Source organism: Stegostoma tigrinum, chromosome 5 (genome assembly GCF_030684315.1).
Source record: "Stegostoma tigrinum isolate sSteTig4 chromosome 5, sSteTig4.hap1, whole genome shotgun sequence".
NCBI classification, from domain to species: domain Eukaryota; kingdom Metazoa; phylum Chordata; class Chondrichthyes; order Orectolobiformes; family Stegostomatidae; genus Stegostoma; species Stegostoma tigrinum.
In genome coordinates, this window is record NC_081358.1 from 52,150,304 (window position 1) to 52,173,461 (window position 23,158).

A 23,158-nucleotide genomic window follows, 5' to 3' on the forward strand; every position below is an offset into this window, starting at 1 on the left:
TGAAAGGCACATGCTAACATTTTGAAGATGTTGAAGTCTTTCTTAGAAGTTTGGGCTTAAGGAAGTGAAAGAACATCTGTTGGTTAGTTACACTAGATTTGATTATTGTTTTCCAGTCAGGACTATTTTCCTATCTGAATGCATTTAAATCAAATTACTTTCACTTTGAAACATACAGTCTGTAAGACACATCACAACCGTCTGATTTTCTGAACAAGGGTCCAGACCTGAAACATCAGCTTTCCTGCTCCTCTGATGCTGCTTGGCCTGCTGTGTTCATCCAGCTCTACACCTTGTTATCTCAGACTCTCCAGCATTGGCAGTTCCCACAATGTCTGATATAACTGTTCACAAATGATGCCCCCTGGAGCATTCATCATTTCAATTGTTCCACCAATGTGGCTGTCCCTTCAGCTACCTATGCCCTTAACTCTGAAATTTCCTATTTAGTCTCCAATTTCCAATTTCATTTTTAAGGTACTCTTATAATCTACCTCTTTCACCAGGTTTATTGACTTCTGACCAAACCTCACCTTAAGTAGCTCACTGTTTGATGTTGGTTGGTAGCACACCTATGAAGTACCATGGGACTTTCTATTATGTTAAGGGAACTAAATAATTGTGTGTTGTTGTTGACAACAGGTGGATCAATGGGAAAGGAGGGAGTCCTCTTCACCATTAGAAATCAGAAGTCACATTCATACCTATGTTGTGAATTGTTCATTTAGAAAAACCATACGGAAATAAAACCGAACTTCTATAAAGGGCAGCTAGTGCACAGCACCACCTCTGTGCCCAGAGTAAGTTATGAATTTACCTCTCCCTGTGCCCTTTTTTCATTTTTTTCCTCTTTCATGTCCATCCAGCTATCAGATTCATAATTTATTTAATTGGAACTGTTGTGTTAGAAGGCTTTCATGACGACTGGAGTTTTACCATACTTCCTTGCCATTCCCTTGCTTTCGTTTTACTCTCTAAATGCGATTAAATAAAACAGATGACTAATGAAAATGCCAGATGCTACCAGCATAGTCACGCAGGTGTCAGATCATGATTCTAATATCCGAGATCATGATTTGACTGCAAATGTGTTTGTAAGGCTGACTTTATTGGTTTCTTTATGTTACCGAACAGATTAAAAGTAAAAATATCATTAACTACTGTAAAAGAAGTGACGGTGATTGGAGGCATGCTGTGTCAATGCAAAATGAATGCTGAGTTTAGAACCATTATAAACTTCCCTCTCCTGCCCTCCCTGCAAGGTACACAAATGCCATATACCCTTGTGTAGCTCACTTAACTGGTCACTTTCACAGCAAAACTGAACAGTGATTGTTTGAACTCCGTCCAAATTAATATTTAAGTTCACTAGATCGAAGTGACAAATACACTTTCTTTACTGGATTACGTATCCAATGATATTACTGTTATGCAACAACCTCCCCGACATATTGCTATTTATGAACCAGGCTAAACAAGTAATCTGTCCTTGACATCTTCCCATCTCAGAACCCTGCCTAAGAGAGTGCTGCTGTTTCCCCAATGCCCACTGTAGCCTAACATTTTCTCACTGTCAGTACGTATGAGAAAGTCTTAAAATAGTTTAAAATGTTCACTTACATACAGAAACAGCAAAAGCAAAAAGCAAACAAAAACTGTGTTTGCTTCTCAGAACAGGAGGGGATAATTTGCCTTTCATGCCTCAACAAATTTACAGTTAATGGATGATCACGACATCTAGCTGACACCTGTTGGAACACGTGTCAATTTAGTCCTGTCCACATTGTTGCGCTTGACACTTGAGCGTTCTACTGTACTGAAATTGATGTCCCTCCTGCTCAACATCCTCACCTTCCTCATTAGAAGACTGTTACTGCTTGCCCATTTCTTCAGAGTCCGTTACATCCCCTCTTCCAAAGCACAACATGCTAGGGTTATGCAGCACACTGGCTGGGTTGTGTTGCAAGGCCTCCAGACTAATCCACACATCACAATCTCATGGAGATATGGTTGGTAAGTTTGTGGATGACACCAAAATCTATATAATAGACAGTGAAGAAGGTTATCTAAGGATACAACAGGATCTTAATCAACTGAGCCAGTGTGCCACGACTGGCAGATGGAATTTCATTTATGTAAATGCGTTTATTTGTTGCATTTTGGTAAGGCAAACAGAGCAGGACTTGCGTGGTTAGTTGTAGGGCCCTAGAGAGTGTTGTTGAACAGAGGGACCCAGAGGTGCAGGTTCATAGTTTGAAAGTGGTGTCACATTTAAACAAGGTAGTGAAGAAGACATTTGGCATGCATGCCTTCATTGGCCAGACGTTGAGTGTAGGAATTGGGACATCATGTTGCAGCTGAATAAGATGTTGGTGAGGGCACTTTTAGAATACTGGAATTCTGGTTGACCTGCAATAGAAAGGATGTTATTAAACAGAAATGTAACAGAAAAACAATTTTCCCTGGATTGTTGGAGGCTATAAACTTGTGAAAGTTTATAAAATAATTGGGGACATAGATAATATGAACAACCAAGGTTTTTTTCCTGAGTGTAGGGGAGTCCAAAATTAGAGGGCATAGGTTTAAGGTGAGAGGGGAAAGATTTAAAAGGAACCTATGGGGCAACTGTTTCACACAGAGGATGGTGTATGTTTGAAATGAGCTGTCAGAGGAAGATGTGGGTACAATTACAACATATAAAAGACATTTGGACATGTACGTGAATAGGAAAGGTTTAGAGGTATATGGGCCAAAGGTAGGGAAATAGAACTAGTTCGGTTTAGGAGACCTGATCAGCATGGACAAGTTGAATCAAAGGGTCTGTTTCTGTGCTGTATGTCTCTAGCAGACTTATCATCTACTCCATGATGGCCCTAGCTGAAAAATGGGTGGGATTTTATCTGGGTTGTTTAACATTCTCATCAGCCTCTCAGGATAGCCCTCGTCTCCTAGAAACCATCCCTTATAAGGCATCTGGCCGTTGAAACCAGGCAAGCACATAAGCCTTCTCAAGGTTCTAGGTATCATGGCAACTCAGACTGTAATTCCTGTGGACTACTAAGCTGTGGTATCATTTATCACAGATGACATGCACACTGATGAAATGGACTCCTTTTTTGTTCACGAATCAGCCACGTTAGGAGATAGTAATCTCTATGTGACAAATGTACAGGTTATGGCACCCTGCAACTGGCGGTAGCCGGTTATGTTACCAAAGCCTACTGCCTGACAGCAGCACTGACTTTGTAATGGGAAAATGAGATGAAGGGGTGTGATCTGGCACAAGTTACATCCGTAGGAGCCTTAACGCATTTGTGTATTGAGGACTGTGCCCTACAAAATTTAATTTGCCCAGCCTCCACCACTCCTTCAGCAATAACTAATTATGGAGCATTACATACCACAGATGACCAGGCGGTATAAAACCAGTCTTTTCATAGACTTACATTCATTGATCGATGGACCTGTAAAATACATAACATTCTGTGTTTTTGTTATGACTCAATATCAGATTATAACATAAAGATGCAGCAGGCATATATCTTCTCTTTAAATTTCTAAATAAAACTAGATTGTAATTGTGGGTCCTTCATGTGAAGCCATACTTTCAGAATGAAAATCCAGCAGAACAAATTGACGTCACTGTTTTTCGTCTGTGGGTGTTTCATGCTGATGGTTTTGTTTTGGGAACCCGGGTCATGTGTCACTAATTTGCTGGTAAAGAATCAGCACAGACTTGAATGGATTCCAGCCCATGGCATACTACAAGAATTCTATTCATAAGAGTTCAAATGGGAGTACAAGTCCCTACTGTTCTCACATATTGATGTGCTATATGTGTTTTCTGTAACACTAAATGGTGGAAATTTTTGAACATCACGATACAAAGTTCTTCAAGATATTCATTCTGTAATGTACCCAAATTTGGGCCATAAGACAAGTTAAATCAGCCATAAATTGGCAAAGCATTTTAAACAAATTCTGTTAATTCAAGAGGAATACTTGAACGATATCAAATTATGCCAGAATTGAGCTTTTCATCTAACCCGCTTTTTAACTATCAGCTACAGATAAAGGAAATCTTTAACCCCCAATAGTCCCGTTCAGAAGACAAAGGGAATTTGAAAAACAAATTACTGTTTTGAAAAAGAAAACTGAAAAATGAAATTAGGTGCACTATTGAAGCAGCCTGAGCCCAGCCTGCTTGTGCAAATGGCAAACCAGTTATGTTCAATCAGGTGCACACAAGACAAGCATGAGGCTCATCTTGGTCCATTAGTCACATAAGTGAGCAGGCTGCTCATCCAAGTATACAGCATGTGCATCTTCACACCTTCCAGGTCAAAGCAGCATGTTGTTGGCACATCCACCATCTTTAATGTTTACTGCCACCACCACAAGTATGTTGTGGTGTGGTATGTGTAACCTATAAGATGCACTGCAGCAACTAACCAAGGCTCCATTGAAAACATCTTTCAAACCCCCATTGACCTCTATCACCAAAAGACAGTTACATTTGAGCGACCGCTTCCAAGTCATACATCAGCCTGACTTGGAAATATATATTTATAGCCTTTCGCTGTCACTGGGTCATTAACCTGGAATGCCTTTAATAGTGTTATGGGCATACCTCAAGGACAGCAGCAGTTTAAGAATGCAATTCACCACCACATACTCCAGGTCAATTAGGGATGGGCAAATGCCGGCCTTTCAGGGGAGCTCACATTCTGTGAATGATCTTTAGAAGTTTGGGTTTGTCATTTGAATTCTCATTGTTTTTATTCTCTTGTGGACGTGGGCATTGCTAGCTGCCCAACATTTATTTATTCCAGGATTGTGGCCCAGCGCCAGTGAAGGAACAGAGATATATTTCCAAGTCAGAATGGTGGGTGTCTTGGAGGGGAATTTTCAGGTAATGGTGTTCCCATGAATCTTCTATGACCCTTGTCCTTCCAGTTGGAAATAGCCTTGATCTGGAAAATGTTATCTAAGGATCTTGAGCAAATTCCTACAGTACATCTTGTACATTGTACACACTACTACTAATGAGCAGTGGAGGCAGTGGATGCCTGTGGATCAAAGGTGCAGATTAGATTGTAAGTCCATAATTACAAATGTGATCTATTTCAAAATTCTGTAATGTAGAACAACAGAGATGTTATCATCCTGAATCCACAGCATATTTATGATTATAATTTACAACCTGCATCGTATTAAGGTTTAATTCCCCACTGCCTGCCAAAGAGACAAAGGGGAATAGAAAAAATAATCATCCTTTGATTTTAAAAACAACTCCAACACAATGGGATTTTTAAAAAAAGTCATTTTTACGAAATGAAGCTGTAAGATAAATATGAAGGGACAGTTGAATCAATGTTTGGGTACAACCTGAACCCACCCCATTTATGTAAACAGTAATGTCTGGCACTGACTGATCCTTAATATTTCAGTATGAAATGCTGGCTTACAGTATAAATTGGTAACAGATTGCAGAACATAAGCATTACCAGTCTCAATAAAGGGAAACGGAGCCAAGTATGTAGTTCAGGGGTGACAAGGTCCTTAAAGACTATATTCTACATGTTCAATGACTTGGGGTAACTATGGCTTCATTTAGCACACAGCAATACATCTGTGGCAGAAGGAGTAAATTTTTAAGATGGTGGAAAGAGTGCCAAGAAATGTGCAGCTTTGACCTGGAAAATGTGAAGATGCACATGCTGTATACCTGGATGAGAAGTGTGCTCACTTATGTGACTAATAGACCACGATGACCTGAATAGAACTGACTGAACATAACTGGTTCGCTGGCTTAGGGGTAACTATGACTAGATTCTGCTTTAAATATGCTCAGCTTTCCAAACTGCCGCTTAATATCCTCATGTCCTGCCGCATTCTTATGCTGTACGTCTCAGACTATTCATTCCAGCTTTACTAAAGGTAACATTTGAAACAATGTTCTTGCAACATGAAATGTACAAAATAAAGTGTTTAAAATTTGTTATCACGTTGAATAAAACCCTTAGTATTAACTATCATTTGTGTCTTAAAGATCAATTTAAAATCATCTAAGCAGTTTTCAATCCTCCCAACAAACATGTACTGCTTGCTGACAACTTTCTGCCTACTGAGTAAATTTGTCTTGCTATTAAAATAAGAATTGTTTTGTGCTGTGGAAAGAAGTATTCATTTGGAAGAGATTGGTTTGTTATGTCTTGACAAAGACATTAGCAGATTTGAAATAAATGACTCAACACCTCTTTTAAAATATCTGTCACAGAAGGTATGTGAAAACGTGTTACTAACATCACAGTGTGAAGAGTCAACTCAAAGATGTGTCTCAAACCTGTCATTATTCTCTGATTTATGTCAATGTTTGCCAGCTTTGTTGTAATTTACAGTATTTACATTGCCATATTTATATACGTGAAGCTGCTGATGTCCTGAAAACCAGCCCATTTAACCAATACTTTGCTGGGTATATTTCAGAGCATTGATTCCATGCTGACTTGACTTCATGTAGACTTGTCTTAATATGTCTTGAATACTCAGATCTGTTGACACCAGTAATTTTTAAAAAAAGCACACCCAAAATCAGAACAAACCTGTAACATCCAGTGTTCATTTCTGTTTCTTCTGCATTCCCTGCATCAAAAGTTTGAGCAAGAAATCAGTTTGCTGAGAAAGGTGCCACTGTGCTTATATTAAAACACTACCACTAGAGGCAGAACAATGCTCAAAATATAAATGTAAAAGTTGTTTATGGTACATTCTGAACCCATTAATCACCTTTTAATATATGTTGCCAGCATTACCTCCTGTTAACCAACTGCTTCACATGGCTGATTTTTTATGGTTACCTCAATGATTATTTCTTTCCATTTACTTTTCATTATGCAGAATTGAATGTTTTATATTGGCTCATAAATGCCCTGTCATAATTTGCTGGCAGAACACAACATTCATAATTAAGTCTCATCCCAAGGATCAGGTGACATTGGAAGCTGTCACTTTAGCTTCTGCATTAGAATAAGGTCAGTAATCACTTACCTTATTCAGATCTTGAGGTAGTGCTTTGTCAGGAATCTACCTATCAATATGCAGTTCAACATTTAACTTGACACTAGAGACAACAGTTTAACATCCCAAAAATGGAACAAAAGGGTTACTAATTCCATAATGTAGAGCATTCCTTTTTCAGTATGTTCTGAAAAGTAACTGCATAGCCTTGCAAATATCCAATACTATGTTTTCAATGAGACTTTGATTTTGTATAAATTTTTACTTGCAGGTCTGTTCTCGGTTCTAAGTGCTTTACTTAGACTCACCTGATGTGACTCTACTCTGCTTCTGAGTCACTTCAAGTCTTACAATAACTGCTCCTTGCCTTTAGCCCATCCCCACCTGGTGAGCTTCTGACTGTATGCCAGAGAACCACTTGTTTCTCAGTTTCATTTTCCTGCTGCATAAGTGCAAGATAGAAGATCATTTTCTCCTGGATTGACGTTCCATATCTCCATTGTGACCACCAAACTCATCCCTGTTGACTTGTGATTCTAGTTTCAAATAGGTTCCTCTGTCCTTTGCTTTCTGCTCTCCACTGAATTAAATAATAGCAATTTCTTCCGTCTCTTATGCTTAGCACCTGAAAGCCCTCAATCATTAACAATTGTTAGATTTTGCTGTAGCCACAGTACAAAGCCCAACAACATTACCAAAATAAAGTTTCCATCACACCTGACAAACCATAAGCCTTAGTGCATTTCTTCTGTGATGGTAATCTATTTTTGTGCTCCTACCAGGTGGTTTCTCACTGAGTACAGTTTCAGAGATGAAAGGTGGTTGAATGTCTGTTGAGAGCAGTTCTGATGGCTGTGATGAGCTGTCTCAAGGAACTTTAGTCTTGGTTCGGTCTGACTGCTCAAAGGCATGATTCTGAAGTCACTACTTGAGACTTGAGAATTTTTTTCTGATGCTAAGAAACTTTTTGTTTAATTCTCACTCTATTTTTTCAACATACACTCTATTAACTTCCACCACCTGTAGGATGTGCTGCATCAATTCACCTATATGCGTTCAAGAGCACCTTCTAAATCCATACCTCCAATATCTAGAAAGACACGGCCAGAGAATGCTACATGTGAATACTGCCACCTGCAATTTCCCCATCAAGCCATTCACCATCCTGACTTGGAAATATAATGTAATTCCTTCACTATTGTTGGGCCAAACTTCTAGTTTCCTTTCTTAATGTCATTGTGGATGTCCCTACATCACACAGACTTTGGCACTTCAAGATAGTGGCTCACACCAGAGCAATTAGGGATAAGCAATGAACACTCAAATCTCACGAAAAACTTTTACGAACATTCTAAAAGACAAGAAACATGGAAATGTTGATGACCAGAGAGCTTCAGGGGTGGCAGTGTAGAAACCAATAAAAGCTATTCAACAAGCATAAAAATATATTAAAAAGGCTGACTTAAGCGATATTACTTGAAAGGACATGGGGCAGAATTTTGTGCCCTTCTCTTTGATGCATTTGCTGGCAGAGAACAGTTGACTGGGCTCTGATAGTGAAGCACCATCACCTCCCTAATGATGCTGCTCAATTCAGAAGAACTGTTGGTCATCAACTCTCAGTGGGTGGGACTTCTGACCCCAAGGTCCTTGACCTCCAGGGAAAGGTTCTCCTTTGATCTGTCAAGAGCCTGAGTAACATGTGAAATGATGGAACATCCCCCTCATTTCCATAAGACTCCACCTTAATGGATTCACATTTTAAAGACTTGTGAACAGAAGCATAATACTGGAGTGTTTAACATGACTTGTCACTGACAATTGTTATAACGTCAAGTGGTTGGCGCTACTTTCCCAATCATAGGTAATGTCCGGGAATAAGCATGGTGGGCTCTGCACCGTGCACCGTAGTAAATTAACAAAGTAGATGTTTCTGATGGAACAAAAATAAAGTTGCTGGAAAAGCTCAGCAGGTCTGGCAGCATCTGTGGAGGAGAAAACAGAGTTAACATTTTGGGTGCGGTGACTCTTCCTCAGAATTGATGGTGGCTGGGAAAATGTCAGTTTAAGCAGGCCTGGCAGTTCTTAAACTGACGTTTTCCCAGCCACCATCAGTTCTGAGGAAGGGTCACTGGACCCGAAACGTTACCTCTGTTTTCTCTTCCACAGGTGCTGCCAGACCTGCTGAGCTTTTCCAGCAACTTTGTTTTTGTTCCTGATTTACAGCATCTGCAGTTCTTTTGGTTTTTATTTAGATATTTCTGATGACCTTGGTGACTTATGAAAGAGCTTCTGTATTTAAATAACTATTAGTAAAGCAAAAACACAAAGAGATAGGAGCCTGCTCTGCTATTTAGTACAATCACTGGGCTTCAGTTCCATTTTCCTACTTGTTACCAAACCCCTGGTTCCCTAAGAGACCAAAAATCCATTTAGAGCTTTAAATATATTCAGTGATGGAGCATTTATAACCCCACAGGGGTAGGGATTTCCAATTCATTACCCTTTGTGTGAAGTTGTTTCTCTTCATCTCAGTCCAAAAAGATTGTGTATTATCCTGGGGCTGTGTCCCTACATTTTAGATTCCTTGACCAACAGCCTGAATCCCTTAACATTCACCTCACTAGCCATGTCAAAATCCTGTGTTTCATTGACATCACACCGCATTCTTCTAAACTCCATTGGCCCAATTTATTCAGCCCCTCTTCATAGGACAATCTCTTCATCCCATCAATTTATTGAACCTTCTCTCTATCACCTTCAGTAAAATGTTATCCTTCCTTAAGTATGGAGTCCAAAGTTGCATATAGTATTCCAGGTGTGGCCTGATCATAACACTGCATAATTGTAGGAAGATTTCATTATTCCTGTGCTCCAATCCCCTTGCAATAATGGCCTCAACGTCAGCTGCCTTAAGAATTGCAAGCTAATTGTATGCTTTCCTGGTACGACACATCCAAGTCTCTCTGATGATTAACATTTACAAGTTTCACACCTATGGAAAGCATATTTCATTTTTCTATTCTTGCAATCAAAGTGAATAACTTCACAGTTTCCTGCATTATAATGCATCTGCCAACTTGTTGCCCACTCATCTCATCTGGGTCTATGTCTCCCTGCTGCCACTCAGCATCCTCTTGACAGCTGACCTTACAACCTAGTTTTATGTCATTTACAAACATAGGTGCACCACCCTGTCTTGACTCGTCTGTTATTAATGTAAATAGTTGAGGCCTAGCACAGAGGCAAGCTATACTCCCTGACAATTTGAAAATATCTTGTTTATGCCCACTCTTACCTCCATTCCATTTCCTTATTTATGTCCTCTATTGCCCCCAGTCTGAGCTATTAACTTGACTATTAGCCTTTCATGTGGCACCATATTAAATGCCTTTTGTAAACAGAGGTATACAACAGCTACCTGTCTACTTTTTACACCTTCAAAACGCTTTAAAAAAACTTTTCAAACAGATTTCCCTTTTGTAAAACAATGGACAGGATCTTCCCCTCTCTACAACTGGTGGGAAAGGTCAGGCAAATGATCAGGTGCAAAAACAAAGTTGCTAGAAAAGCTCAGCAGGTCTGGCAGCATCTGTGGAGGAGAAAACAGAGTTAATGTTTCGTTAACTCAGAACTGAGGAAGGGTCACCAGACCCAAAACGTTAACTCTGTTTTCTCCTTCACAGATGCTGCCAGACCTGCTGAGCTTTTCCAACAACTTTGTTTTTGTTCCTGATTTACAGCATCCACAGTTCTTTTGGTTTTTAAATGATCAGGTGCTTTGGCTCTAAATAGATACTCCACCCTTCCCACTACATCAATGACTAACATCTATGTGGGAAGGTTTTGGGAGTTCTAGTCCAGGATTCTCTCAAGGTAAACTTGCAGGTTGAGCCAGTGGTCAGGAAGGCAAATGCTATGTTGGCATTTATTTTGAGTGGACTTGAATATAAAAGCAGGGATGTACTGCTAAGACTTTATAAGGCTCTTGTCAGGCCACATTTAGAGTATTGCGTGCAGTTTTGGGCCCCACATCTCAGGAAGGATGTACTGGCCCTGGAGCAGGTTCAGAGGAGGTTTACGAGAATGGAGAATACTGATTGGCCTGGACAAAGTGGATGTTGGGAAGATGCTTCCATTGGTAGGAAGTCTAGGCCCTGAGGGCTCAGCCTTAGGGTAAAGGGGAAGACCTTTTAGAACAGATATAAGGAGAAACTACTTCAGCCGGAGAGTGGTGAATCTATGGAATTCACTGCCACAGAAAGCTGTGGAGACCAGGTCATTGAGTATGTTTAAGACTGAGATAGATAGGTTCTTGATTATCAATGGGATCAAGGGTTATGGGGAGAAAGCAGTAGAATGGGGTTGAGGAATTTATCAGCCATGATTGAATGGTGATGCAGACTCGGGGGCTGAATGGCCTAATTTCTGCTCCTCTGTCTTACGGTCTTAAGGTCCGCAGGCAACTAATGAATACACTAAAAATCTCAACCTGCCGCTGGCCCAACTACCTGCTCTTCCAGCAGGCCAGGAAAAGGGCTGCCTTTCTCATAGAAGAACAAAGTGGCCTCTTTGCCAGGTTAGCTTGGGGTTTCCATTTGACCCAATCTAGGGGCAGTTGAGGTGGGAGTGGCCACTGAAAACCACCCCTTTGCTGTTGCTCCTGACTTTTGTGACATCCCCTGCCTCCTAGTGACCCTTAACATGCAAATATCACCCACCCCTCTCGCTCACCAAAGAAACCACACACCTTCTCATTGATCCTAGTCTTCAGGATATGAATAAACATAAAACAAATGAAGGGTCGCTGGACTTGAAACATTAAATCTGCTTTCATCTCACAGATGTTGCCAGACCTGCTATGTTTTGTCAGCAATTTCTGTTTTGCATCAGGGTGTGCAGCCTGGGCCTCCAATGCTCCTGGTGGATGCTGGCATATGATTGGCTGGCAGCTTCTGGCGGGGCTTCTCGTCTGTGCCATCAATAGTTCAACAGGCTTTCCTCATCGGTGGGAGTAAGGTGGGGAGACGTTTCTCACCTTTAAAGACTCCCGCATCACACTTCTAACAAAACAAAGGAGAATAATAGCCCATGTTGTACTGTACTAGGTGCATTGTTAAGATTTCCTCAATTGATTTCAGCACTTTCCCAGTTTGTTAAGGTTTCTGGCCTGTCATGCTCTGTTTTCTGTCCCACTACCTTTCTTGAAAAGTGGTGTTACATTTGACAATTTATACTTTGGTGCAGCCAAATCTAAGGAGTTTTGGAAAATCTTAGCCAGTGTATCTATAATCCCTGCAGCTACCTCTTTCAGAAACATAATGTATGAGGTCCCAGGGATTTGTCAGATTGTACTCTCATGATTTTCTCCGACACTTTATCCCTGTTGATATTGTTGATTTGGTGGCAATGATGAAGTGAATAAGAATTTGGAATTCAAAGCTATCCCAATGACAGCCATGGTTGAACCATGATGTCTTGAGTTAAGGTAACAATTTGGTATTGGAGTGCACTGTTTCAACTCGAATACACTTCTATAATACGTAAATAACAACTAGAAAATGTGGGAGGGGTGCTGGTGACGAAAAGAAAAGCTTGAAATAAACCACTGTTGATTATTGTGATAAAACATTAATGTCCTTTAAGGAAGGAAATCTGTTGTCCTTACTTGGCCTGGACTACATGTGATATACAGGCCAACAGTTGGCTCTTAACTGTCCTATGAAATGGCCCTAGAAAGCCACTCCAATAAAAGGGCAATTAGAGATGGGCAATAAATGCTGGCCCAGCTCGCAACACTCACATCCCTTGAGTTAGTAGAAAATTCTGTTCTCTTCTTGGTGTCTAGATTACTTCATTTCTGATATGCAACTTGTAACTTGTACTATAATGACATAACTTTTGGTGGCCTTTTGCTGGTTTCTAAAACACTCCCAATCGTCAGATCCGCTGACGTTCTTTGCAGCTACACAAGCCTCTCCTTTTTATCATAACAATTTTAAAAATGACTTCCTTGCTGTTTTTCGGTGAAATGATTTTATGCATTTCAAATTTTTGCTGTTCATTTTTCCACCACAACCTTTAGTCTAATGACCTAGTCAACCCAACCCCTTAGACATACGATTAAGTTTACGATTCTTGTTTGCTATTGGAGTATGCCACTTTCAAACTTAACATGGAATTCAATACTTTTATGAGCACTGTTTCCCAGTGTGGCTTTTACTACATTGTTCCTCATTATCTGAGCTTCATTACTAAATTCTAGATCTAAGATCGCTTTATCTCTGCTTGGTTCCACAATGTATGCACAAACTCAATCTACAAACTGATCATTAGAGCACAATCCATGACCAAAAACAGCAGAACATAGACAATATCCAAGTTTGAGTGGGTAAGTGGCAAGTAAACTCATACCACACAATGACCATCTCCACTGAGAGAAATGCTAACTGAATCATCTATTATCATCAAGCTGGGGTTGCTGTTGATCATAAACTGACTGACATAGCCATATAAATACTGTGAATACAGGAGCCAGTTGGAGGCTAGGAATCTTGCGCTGAGTTACTCATCTCCTGACTCACTACAGTCTGCCCACCTGTGACAAGGCACAGTAAGGAATGTGGTGGCAAAGTCCTCTGCCTGTATGGGTACAACTCCAACAACACTCTAGAAGCTTGACACCATCCAGGACAAAGCAACCCATTTGATTGGTACTACATTGACCAACATTAACATTCTCCACTATCGATGCTGAGTAGCATCAGTGTGTACCATCCACAAGATGCACAGCAGAACTTCTCCAAGGCTTCTTAGACACCATCTTCCAAACCCATGACCCCTTTATTTCTAGAAGGAAAAGGGCAGCAAAAACACGGAAACACCCCTCCAAGACACTCACCATTCTGACTCGGAACCAAGTTGCCATCTGGGTCAAAATTCTGGATCTGCCTACAGCACATGGGCTGCAGCGACAACCATCATCTTCTCAAGGGCAACTAGGGATGTCTGTAAGTGCTGGCCTGTTCCAGCAATGCCCACATCCCATGAATGAATACAAAACAAAACTCTTAACAATTTGATTGTCCCAGACTTGTATACAATTTAAAGTTCCTCAGAAATGCCTTTGGTAATTAATTCTATTACATTAATCTGCAAACAAACTAACAATGAATGTTTTTTAAAATAGCTTTTAAGAAAAGTGAGATTTTTTTAAAAAATTCTACCAAATTGTAGATATTTACTAGCAGACTGTTCAGATGTGTTATGTTACACCTCTTGAGCAGATGAGACTTCACCGTAGGCCTTCTGGCTCAGAGGGAGGCTCTTGCCTCAAGAGCTGTCTCCTCTGAATTATTATCTGGTGATATAAATTGGATTGGAATAGATCATTACATTACATGTGTTTAAATTGACTGACAGCAATGGTGAACTTTTTTTTCCTGGTTCCATCAACAAATACAGCATGAAAATATCTGGTGAAATCTATCTCATTAATTCAATGTCTTTTTGAAATCCAGCAAGATGTCTCTCCTGACGTGAATACGTAAGAGATCTTATTGATAATGCTTTAGAACTCGCTCAAATAAAGATCATCCAATGGTTCGCAAACACAAGATTAACTTACTTGCGTCTTCTGTTGTTGAGTGGCCCATGAATTATTTTGAATATTTTCTGTTTCTACTTTCAGTGTGTTTTTTTTCAATTTTTAAAAAATCTTTAACATCATGCTGTTGCTAGTCAGAAATATCTTTTTCCTTGGCAGATTAAATTGGCTCCTGCTCTTAACTCTGACTTAAATCAGTGTTCTTTTGGAATTGTTCTGCAGCTGAACATTTTCAAGTTCAAGATGGGGAAGCAAAACAGCAAACTACGGCCTGAGGTGATGCAGGATTTGCTGGACAGCACAGACTTCACGGAGCATGAAATCCAAGAGTGGTACAAGGGCTTCCTCAGGGATTGCCCCAGTGGGAATTTATCAATGGAAGAATTCAAGAAAATTTATGGGAACTTCTTTCCCTATGGGGATGCTTCCAAATTTGCTGAGCACGTTTTTCGCACTTTTGATGCCAATGGAGATGGGACAATAGATTTCCGAGAATTTATCATTGCACTAAGTGTTACATCGAGAGGCAAACTCGAGCAGAAACTAAAGTGGGCATTCAGCATGTATGATCTCGATGGAAATGGATACATCAGCAAGTCAGAAATGTTAGAGATTGTTCAGGTAATCTTTTAATGCTTCAAATTTATTATATGTTATAATATGCTTATTTTATGATGATTTAGAACCCATTTAATATCCTTGTGATCTTTGTTCCTCCTGGTATCCTGAGCTGGGTTTAGATTGTGTGCTAAAACACCCATACTATTGTGCTCCAAATCAATAAAAGGTATGCTCCTCTTGCTAAGTGAAGACTATGTGGATGCCCATAGACATCACTGTGACCTTCCATCTTTGACAAAAGACTGTACTCAGACGATGACGAGCAAAATTAATTAGGGAAATAGAAATAGAATTAAATGACAGATGATTGCCTGATTTAATTTAGATTTCCTACAGTGTGGAAACAGGCCCTTCATCCCAACAAGTCCACACCGCCCCTTGAAGCATCCCACCCAGACCCATCCCCCTATTACCCACACACCCCCGAACACTACAGACAATTTAGCATGGCCAACTGACCTAGCCTGCACATCGTTGGACTGTGGGAGGAAATTGCAGCACCTGGAGGAAACCCATGCAGACAAGGGGAGAATGTGAAAACTCCACACAGACAGTCGCCCGAGGCGGAATTCGAACCTGGGTCCCTGGCGCTGTGAGGCTGCAGTGCTAACCACTGAGCCACCGTGCGGCCCTTAAGTTGCTGAGTATCTGCATGGTTCAGTAGGTAACCTATTGAGTCCAGGTATCAAGTTGGCATTGGAGAATATTGTCTCAGTTGGATATGCTTGTAGAATATGTAAATAATCGCCAAAAAATATAGGAAAGGCATAGGTGACAAAAAACAGCATGCAATAAATACAATGGCTTATTTTTTATTTTTGGGGATAAATGGGCAATATTAATTGACCATCCCATCTTGCAAATGCCAGATGTATTTCTGTGCAAGATGTAAAACAAGCTATCAGTTTGCTGCTACCTGGTTTCCATCCAGTGGTAAATATTATAATGACACCCACAATGTGTAAACTAAAATTAAAACTTACAATAAATGTTTGTAGAGTTTCTGCTTTTGAGATTCAAGTTGAGGCACTTTGTAAAAGCAGGCATGATGGAGCTTCACCCAGGTGCATGGCTGTGTACCTTATACTGTGTATTTGAGATAGATGTACAGTATGTTCAAGTTCCCTACTATGATTTCTGGAGCTAGAGTAGGGAATGTGGGCAGGGCTGTTCTTAATAGAAAGATTTCACTTGGATGTTTTTGATTTAGTTCTTGTTTAATGTTTGTGAATACAAAACTCAAGCAGGAGGGAATACCTTCAGTGGCAGATCGCAGGCCATGACCCTTGTGGCTGTTCCCTGCCAATCTGGACTGAGGGGAGGTACTACCATCAGGAGGGGGTTGAGAAACAGGAGTAAGCACTTAGGTCTGATTATCTGAAGGCTAAAGCATGTGTGGAAAAGTTGGCAATTGGGAAGACTGGGACTTTGGAAAGAATGAAGATTGGAATTGGTGAAGACTGAGGAAATGGGTGGAGCACTTCAATCTTTTAGGGCCAAAGCAGTGCTGTTAGAAATCACTTAACCTGGCATGTGCTGGCGGCTCACGTGTCACTTTCACAGCTGGGTTTCTTGGAGCCATGTGCAGCAGCATTCAGTTTTAAATTCAACTCCCAATTTTACCTTGGTCGCTGGATTTTAAATATGCTTTTTTGATCGTGAGAGGCTCAGTTGATATTTATTCACCACTACAAACAATAGTCAGTCTGTTGGGAATATGGTTCAAGTAAACTTACACTGGTCCCATCTTGCTGATGTACAGGGCTTAGCATAGAGGCCCATTACACTATTGAGCATACATTTCTGCGCTTAATTTTTTTCTGATTGTTCACCAATGTAACAGAAACAGCAGAGGGAACTGTCATTTATGCCATTTCTCCAGGATCCCGGCCAATATTTTGTCACAGTCACAGTGGACAGTTAAGAGAACTCCTGAGAGTTTCCTGTAAGAGCTTGATGTTAAAATTCAGTTCTTGTTCACAAATTTAAAACAAAAGAGCAGTCAAAGAGGGGCTCATATCTTTATACAAGGAATACAACCCAAAGTTTTTATTTTTGTTAGGACCAGCAAAGTAATTGATTGTGAATTTCCTTATGTCTTTCTGTGTACATTATCACAGCCAGTAAAGTTGAGTGGTGAAGACATCCTGTGAAAATTCTTTGTGATGTTTGTTTTATCTACATTAAGTCCATTTTGTCTTGAGTTGTTTCAATGAGCCAATGGTCCTCAGCCATAACTTTAGGAATGAAGCAGCTTGTAGGTTTAAAAGTTATTTATACACGAGATATGGGTAGTGCTGACAAGATTGCATTTATTGTTCAACCTTAATTTCTGTCTGAAGACAATAATAACTATACCTTGAAACAAAGCAGATTATCAGGCTGGTGATATTCTGAAAGCTGGGAATCCCAAGAAATTTTATATTCCTACAGTTACAGGGAAAGGAGAGTGTTAGAAGTCTACATTGGGCTAGTTTCTATTTTGCAGGCAAACTTGGAATTGATGGTGTTCCTGTGGACTTAGCCGCACTGTCCTTCTTGGAGATGGATGCTGCAGTGGAGGGAGTCTCTGGTGAAGTAATGAATGGAGCACAATATAGTAAGAGCTCATTCATGCTTATTCCTCTTGAAGATTCAGTGAGTTTGGTCTTCATGGCAATTGTAGCCATCGTCATATGTTCTTCAATTCAAAGATTATTGCTGTCAGCATTGAGAGTTTCTGCCGTTGGTCTTCATGTGATCGAATAGGCTGATTCTCAAAACACACATCTTTGGGCAATTGGATGGCCAATAGATGCGTGGTTCCAGAATACAGGATTTGTTTCGGTTTCTTCCCTCCTCTGCTGCTGCTGTGTTGATGACTGAAACATTTAGATTCAAAGCGTGATGCAACTTGATGGACAAGTTGTCACCATTTTGAATAACTGGTGGTGAGCTCCTCTGAGTCATTAATGCCATGCTTCAAGGAGAGGTTCAGAGTATCTTTATAGTGTTTCCTTTGTCTGCCCCGGAACACAGGCCATCTGGTAGTTGAGAAATAGATCCTGGTGGGAAAATGCATCTGAAACATCTGGATACAATATCTGGTAGCTGGTTGTGTAAGAGTTTTGCCTGAATGTTTGAAGAACTGGCTTCAGAGAGAACACTAGCATTTGCTCCGTAGTACTCTCATTGAATAAGAATACGGCAGAGCCATTGCTGGTAGAATTTCTGCATAGTCTCTAGTGTAAGGTTTCATTTCTGCATGAGAATGTATGGTGATAATTTCTCTATACCCTGGGGCATTTGAAGAGTGGTAGAGGTATTTTTGTCAAACACTGTTGTAAATGGCTGGTCTGGCAGGTCTGATCCAGTATTGGGTCTTCTTAACAACGGTGACCTTCTCGGAAAGGTGCCTGCCTTGGTCTGCAAAGGGCTCACTATATTCCAGAGTCAGCACTTCAACACATATGGGGTGTAGAATATTTGACCAGATCTGTGTTGACATGAGGTTTGTCTCCATTCCTTCAAAGGCATACTTAGTCTCTCGTGAGCAGAACTGAAGAACTTGGGAAGGCTTGCAGGTCTATAGCAAAGTGACTAATGGCACTGTAGTCATCAACGTGTTGCAGATCATGTATGTGTGTGGTGGTCAGTTTAATTTTAACTGAGGTTAAAGAGTTTTCTATCTAAACAGTGTTTAATAGTCTCATTACGGGGCAGTTGATCTCTGAATAGCAGTAGTCAGGTGGATTGTGAATAGTATGGGGCTATTAGTCAGCCTTATTTGAATCCAGTCAGATTTTGAAGGAATCTATATCATATGTCCCACTCAGAACAATTGCAGTCATGTCATCACAAAGCATTTGGAGGATTGTGATGAAGTTTCTTGGACATCCAAATATCTGGAGCACAACCCACAGAGCCTTATAATTTATGTAGGCATATGCTTTTATCAAATAAATAAACTAAGAGTTCCTGTTGGTGTTTTTCAGATTTACTAGGCAGATTTTTAAGATGAAAGGGTTGCCTCATAAAGAAAGTTTGAGTAGGTTGGGCCGATACTAATTGGATTTTCAAAGAGTAAGGATGATCTTTCTGTAGTATACAACTCGTGAGGGAGGTTGACAGGCTAGTAACTGAAATGATGTTTCCTCTTGTGGATCAGTCTAGAACCAGGGGGTCTCCCAGTTAAGACAATGATAAAGAATTTCTTCCCTGAAGGACATTTGTCAATGTAACTCTCTTCCACAAGGACCATTGCAGGCTGGGTCACTCAATATATTTAAGACTGAGTTAGGCAGACTTTTGATTGATAAATGAATTTGACACTTACAGGTGACGGGCAGAAATGTGGAGTTGAGGCCACACTCAGATCAGTCATGATCTTATTGAATGGCAGAGCAGACTCAATGGGCTGAATGACTTAATCGTCTTATGATCAAAACATACAATCACAAGCTAAAGACTCACATAGCCTGTCCTGGACCAATGCTTAATTTCCCACGTTGAATACTGAGTATCAACTGTGCTTTTTGTACCCTCTGTAAATCAGCAGCATGACCTATTTGTTTTGTAGATTATTTAGTTTTTTTTCGACCCAGGGGCTGTCCTTTTGACAGAATGTGCAGCCTTGCCTATAGTCCAGTAGGAAACTATAATTTAACCAGTGTAATATCCACCTCTTGATACATTTCTAATGGTGTTTATCTTTTGTTCTTTTAAACTTTTATTCCTCCTACACTACCCTGCCAACATTCTCAGTTGTGGGGAGCGGCAGAGGCGTGGTTACGTTTATTTTTGTGGATTTTAATCTTCGCTGCTCTGCTATGAAATGCAAAATGAAGTGCAGCCTAAATGAGGCAACAAGTAATTCATCAGTTTTTACCCTTCCATATGGTGCTCTGTGTAGGGGTCTCGTGAAGAATTAATCAATCTCATCTGGGCTAAATCAAATTATTTGGATTAATTACTAAACCATCACTCCCAATTTCCAGATGGATCCAAGGGAATGACATCCTTGGATCTATCAAAAACAGATTTTGAAGATAAGGTACTAATTTTTGTTGGTTACCTAATGAAAAACTTTGTTGGTAATTTTTAATTTAACATGAAATCATTGAGCAAAATCTTGTCTGTTTCAGATTAGAATGAGTCAAAGAGTCTTCTATTTTTAGTTTCACAATGAAGACCTTCCCCACTTACATTAGGCCTTGAATCAGATGAGCTCACCTCATTTGAAATCAAGGGCTAGATGTTTTTGCCTCTGATTGTGTTGAAACCAAGGTAAGCAAATTTTTAAAAAGGTGAGCAGAAGCCGACTCTCGGAATACTGCCTCCATTCCCATCTCTGGGATTTCTATGGCCTGAGGGTAAGGGCCATCATACAGCAGAGGTTAGACGGGTAGTGAGCCTGCATGCAGCAATCCCACCCTTGCCCATACAGTTATAAGGTTAAGTATTTTGTACACTGTCACTGTTTTCATGGAATCAGAATAGTATTTAAAGGAGATGTTATGAATCACGGGGGAGACCTAGTCTGGAGGTGAACCTTTTGACAGATAATTCAAAAGCTGTTGTCAACTTTGCATTTCGTAATGCAATGGTGTATAATAAACTAAATATTTTTAGTGTTCTGATAAATGATAGGGCTTTGTTTAGAAAACATAAGTGACCACTAAGTCAACTAGCAGTGTGTAAATGAAAATGTGTTCAGATGCATTAGAGTATTTTATCCGGTGGATAAATTGTTTTTCTACATGGAAGAGTATTGAGGTTCAGATTTTAATGTATCAGCTTTCCCATTTGATTTCTTTTCTTTGATTGGCAGTCCAGTTATCTGTCCAATCTTTGAAGCAGTAAAACAGATGGCCAGCTTCTATTTAGCTGTAAAGACTTTAGTAACACAATTGTGCAATAGACTCCCATTACGAATTCAAATAATAGATTCACCTAAGCAGGTGTTGTTGATGCTGATGTTGGTGGGCCTTGAGGTTTGTTATGAAAGTTTTATGACCTACTGAAATGTTTATGATCTACCAAAATGTTTAAAGATGTTTAATTTTTGAAGATGTTTACTGTATCATCTAGCAGCTTCATGGGCATCTCAAAAACTTGCCGACGTTAAATATTGGGCTAAAGAGTTCAGTCCATACTGGATACCTGGTGAGGCGACATGAGAAGATTGGAGGGGGCTCAGGAAATCAGAGTAAGTGAGGACTGAAGGTTTGATTACCTAACAGCTATTTATAGAAGCAGACTGATATTCCAGTGAATTAAGTGGGCCTTCTAACTTGCCCACCATGAGGTCTGCTCACCTCTATTCTTGTTTTTGGAGGCAGCTGTCCCAATCGGGCCTGTCTCTGCCACCTGACCATGAAAGTAACATGGCAGTCACATCATTGGGAAATGGCCTGGCTCATGATTCCTGCCTCGATGATGAAAATTTGACCCTATTTCCCTTTAAGCCTCAGTGCCGAATATTCTCTCAAGACAGTTCAGATCATTAGAAATACATTCTATTCAAGTGAAATAAATGAAGATGATTCAGAACAGTCACCAGCAATCTTTTTCCTGGAGGATCACAGTAATACAGACATTTCAGTGGTGTAGGTTATTTGAAAGAACGTTGAATATTTCAAAAGGACATTTATTATTCCTTTCTGTTCACTGGAATCTTGTTCAGGGCCAAAGACTGTGGAAATAGAGTCGTAAAGTGATAAAGATGTACAGCGTGGAAACAGACACTTCGGTCCAACTCGTCCACACCAACCAAAATAATCTAGTCCCATTTGCCAGCATTTGGCCCATACCCCTCTAAACCCTTTCTATTCATATACCCATCCAAATGCCTTTTAAATGTTATAATTATACCAGACTCCACCACTTCCCCAGCCTTTCAACTCCACCCTCTGCATGAAGAAGTTGCCCGTTGGATCCCTTTTAAATCTTTCCTCTCTCACCTTCAACCCTCTGGTTATGGATTGCCCGACCCTAGGGAAAAGACCTTTATTATTCACGCTATTCATGACCCTCAAGATTTGATAACTTCTATAAGATCACTCCTCAGCCTCCAACATTCCAAGGAAAATAGCCCCAGTTTAACTCAGCCTCTCCCTAAAGCTCAAACCATCCAACCCTGGCAACTTGCTCACAAATCTTTTCTGAACTCTTTCAAGTTTCACAAAATCAGGGAGACCAGAACTGAATGCAGCCATCCAAAAGTGGCCCAATATGCTGTATAGCTGCAACATTGTCTCCCAACTCTTATACTCAGTGCACTGACCACTAAAGGCAAGCGTGCCCAATGCCTTCTTCACTACCCTGTGTACCTGTGAGTCCACTTTCAAGGACCTGTGAACCTACACTTCAAGGTCTCTTTGTTCAGCAACACTCACCAGGACCTTACCATTAAGTATATAAGTCGTGTCCTGATTTGCCCTACCAGAAATATACCACCTCACATTTATCTAGATCAAACGCCAACTGCCACTCCTTGATCCATCAGCCCATTTGATCGAAGTCCTGTTGTACTCTGAGGTAACCTTCTTTGCTGTCTACTACACCATTAGTTTTGGTGTCATCTGCAAACTTTCTAACCATACCTCCGGTATTCGTTACCAAATTATTTACGTAAATGACAAAAAGCAGTGGACGCAGCACCGATCCTTGAGGCACACCGGTGGTCACATGCCTCCAGTCCACAAAGCAACTCTCCACTGCCCTCTGTCTCCTATCTTCAAGCCAATTTTGTATCCAAATGGCTAGTTCTCCCAGTATTCCATGTGAGCTAACCTTGTTAACTAGTTGACAGTGAGGAACCTTGTCAGAAATTCATATAGACAACGTCCACACCTCTGCCTTCATCAATCCTCTTTGTCACTTCTTCAATCAGGTTAGTGAGACAGGATTTCCCGTGCACGATGTATGAAT

General features: G+C 40.4%; 1 protein-coding gene across 11 annotated transcripts in view; it reads left to right on the forward strand.

The window, feature by feature from the left end:
* Nucleotides 1-23,158, forward strand: part of LOC125451998 (neurocalcin-delta) — a 302,863-nt gene that overhangs the window by 250,529 nt on the left and 29,176 nt on the right. For 5 of the 11 annotated variants that reach the window (XM_059645993.1, XM_059645986.1, XM_059645991.1 and 2 more), the window contains one exon: nucleotides 14,849-15,247. In XM_059645993.1, the coding sequence (XP_059501976.1) occupies nucleotides 14,870-15,247 (378 nt within the window). In that variant the 5' untranslated portion in view covers nucleotides 14,849-14,869. Of the gene's footprint in view, nucleotides 1-642; nucleotides 801-14,848; nucleotides 15,248-21,316; nucleotides 21,435-23,158 lie in introns of all 11 variants that reach the window. The other 6 variants (XM_059645987.1, XM_059645989.1, XM_059645995.1 and 3 more) reach the window with 3 other exon arrangements.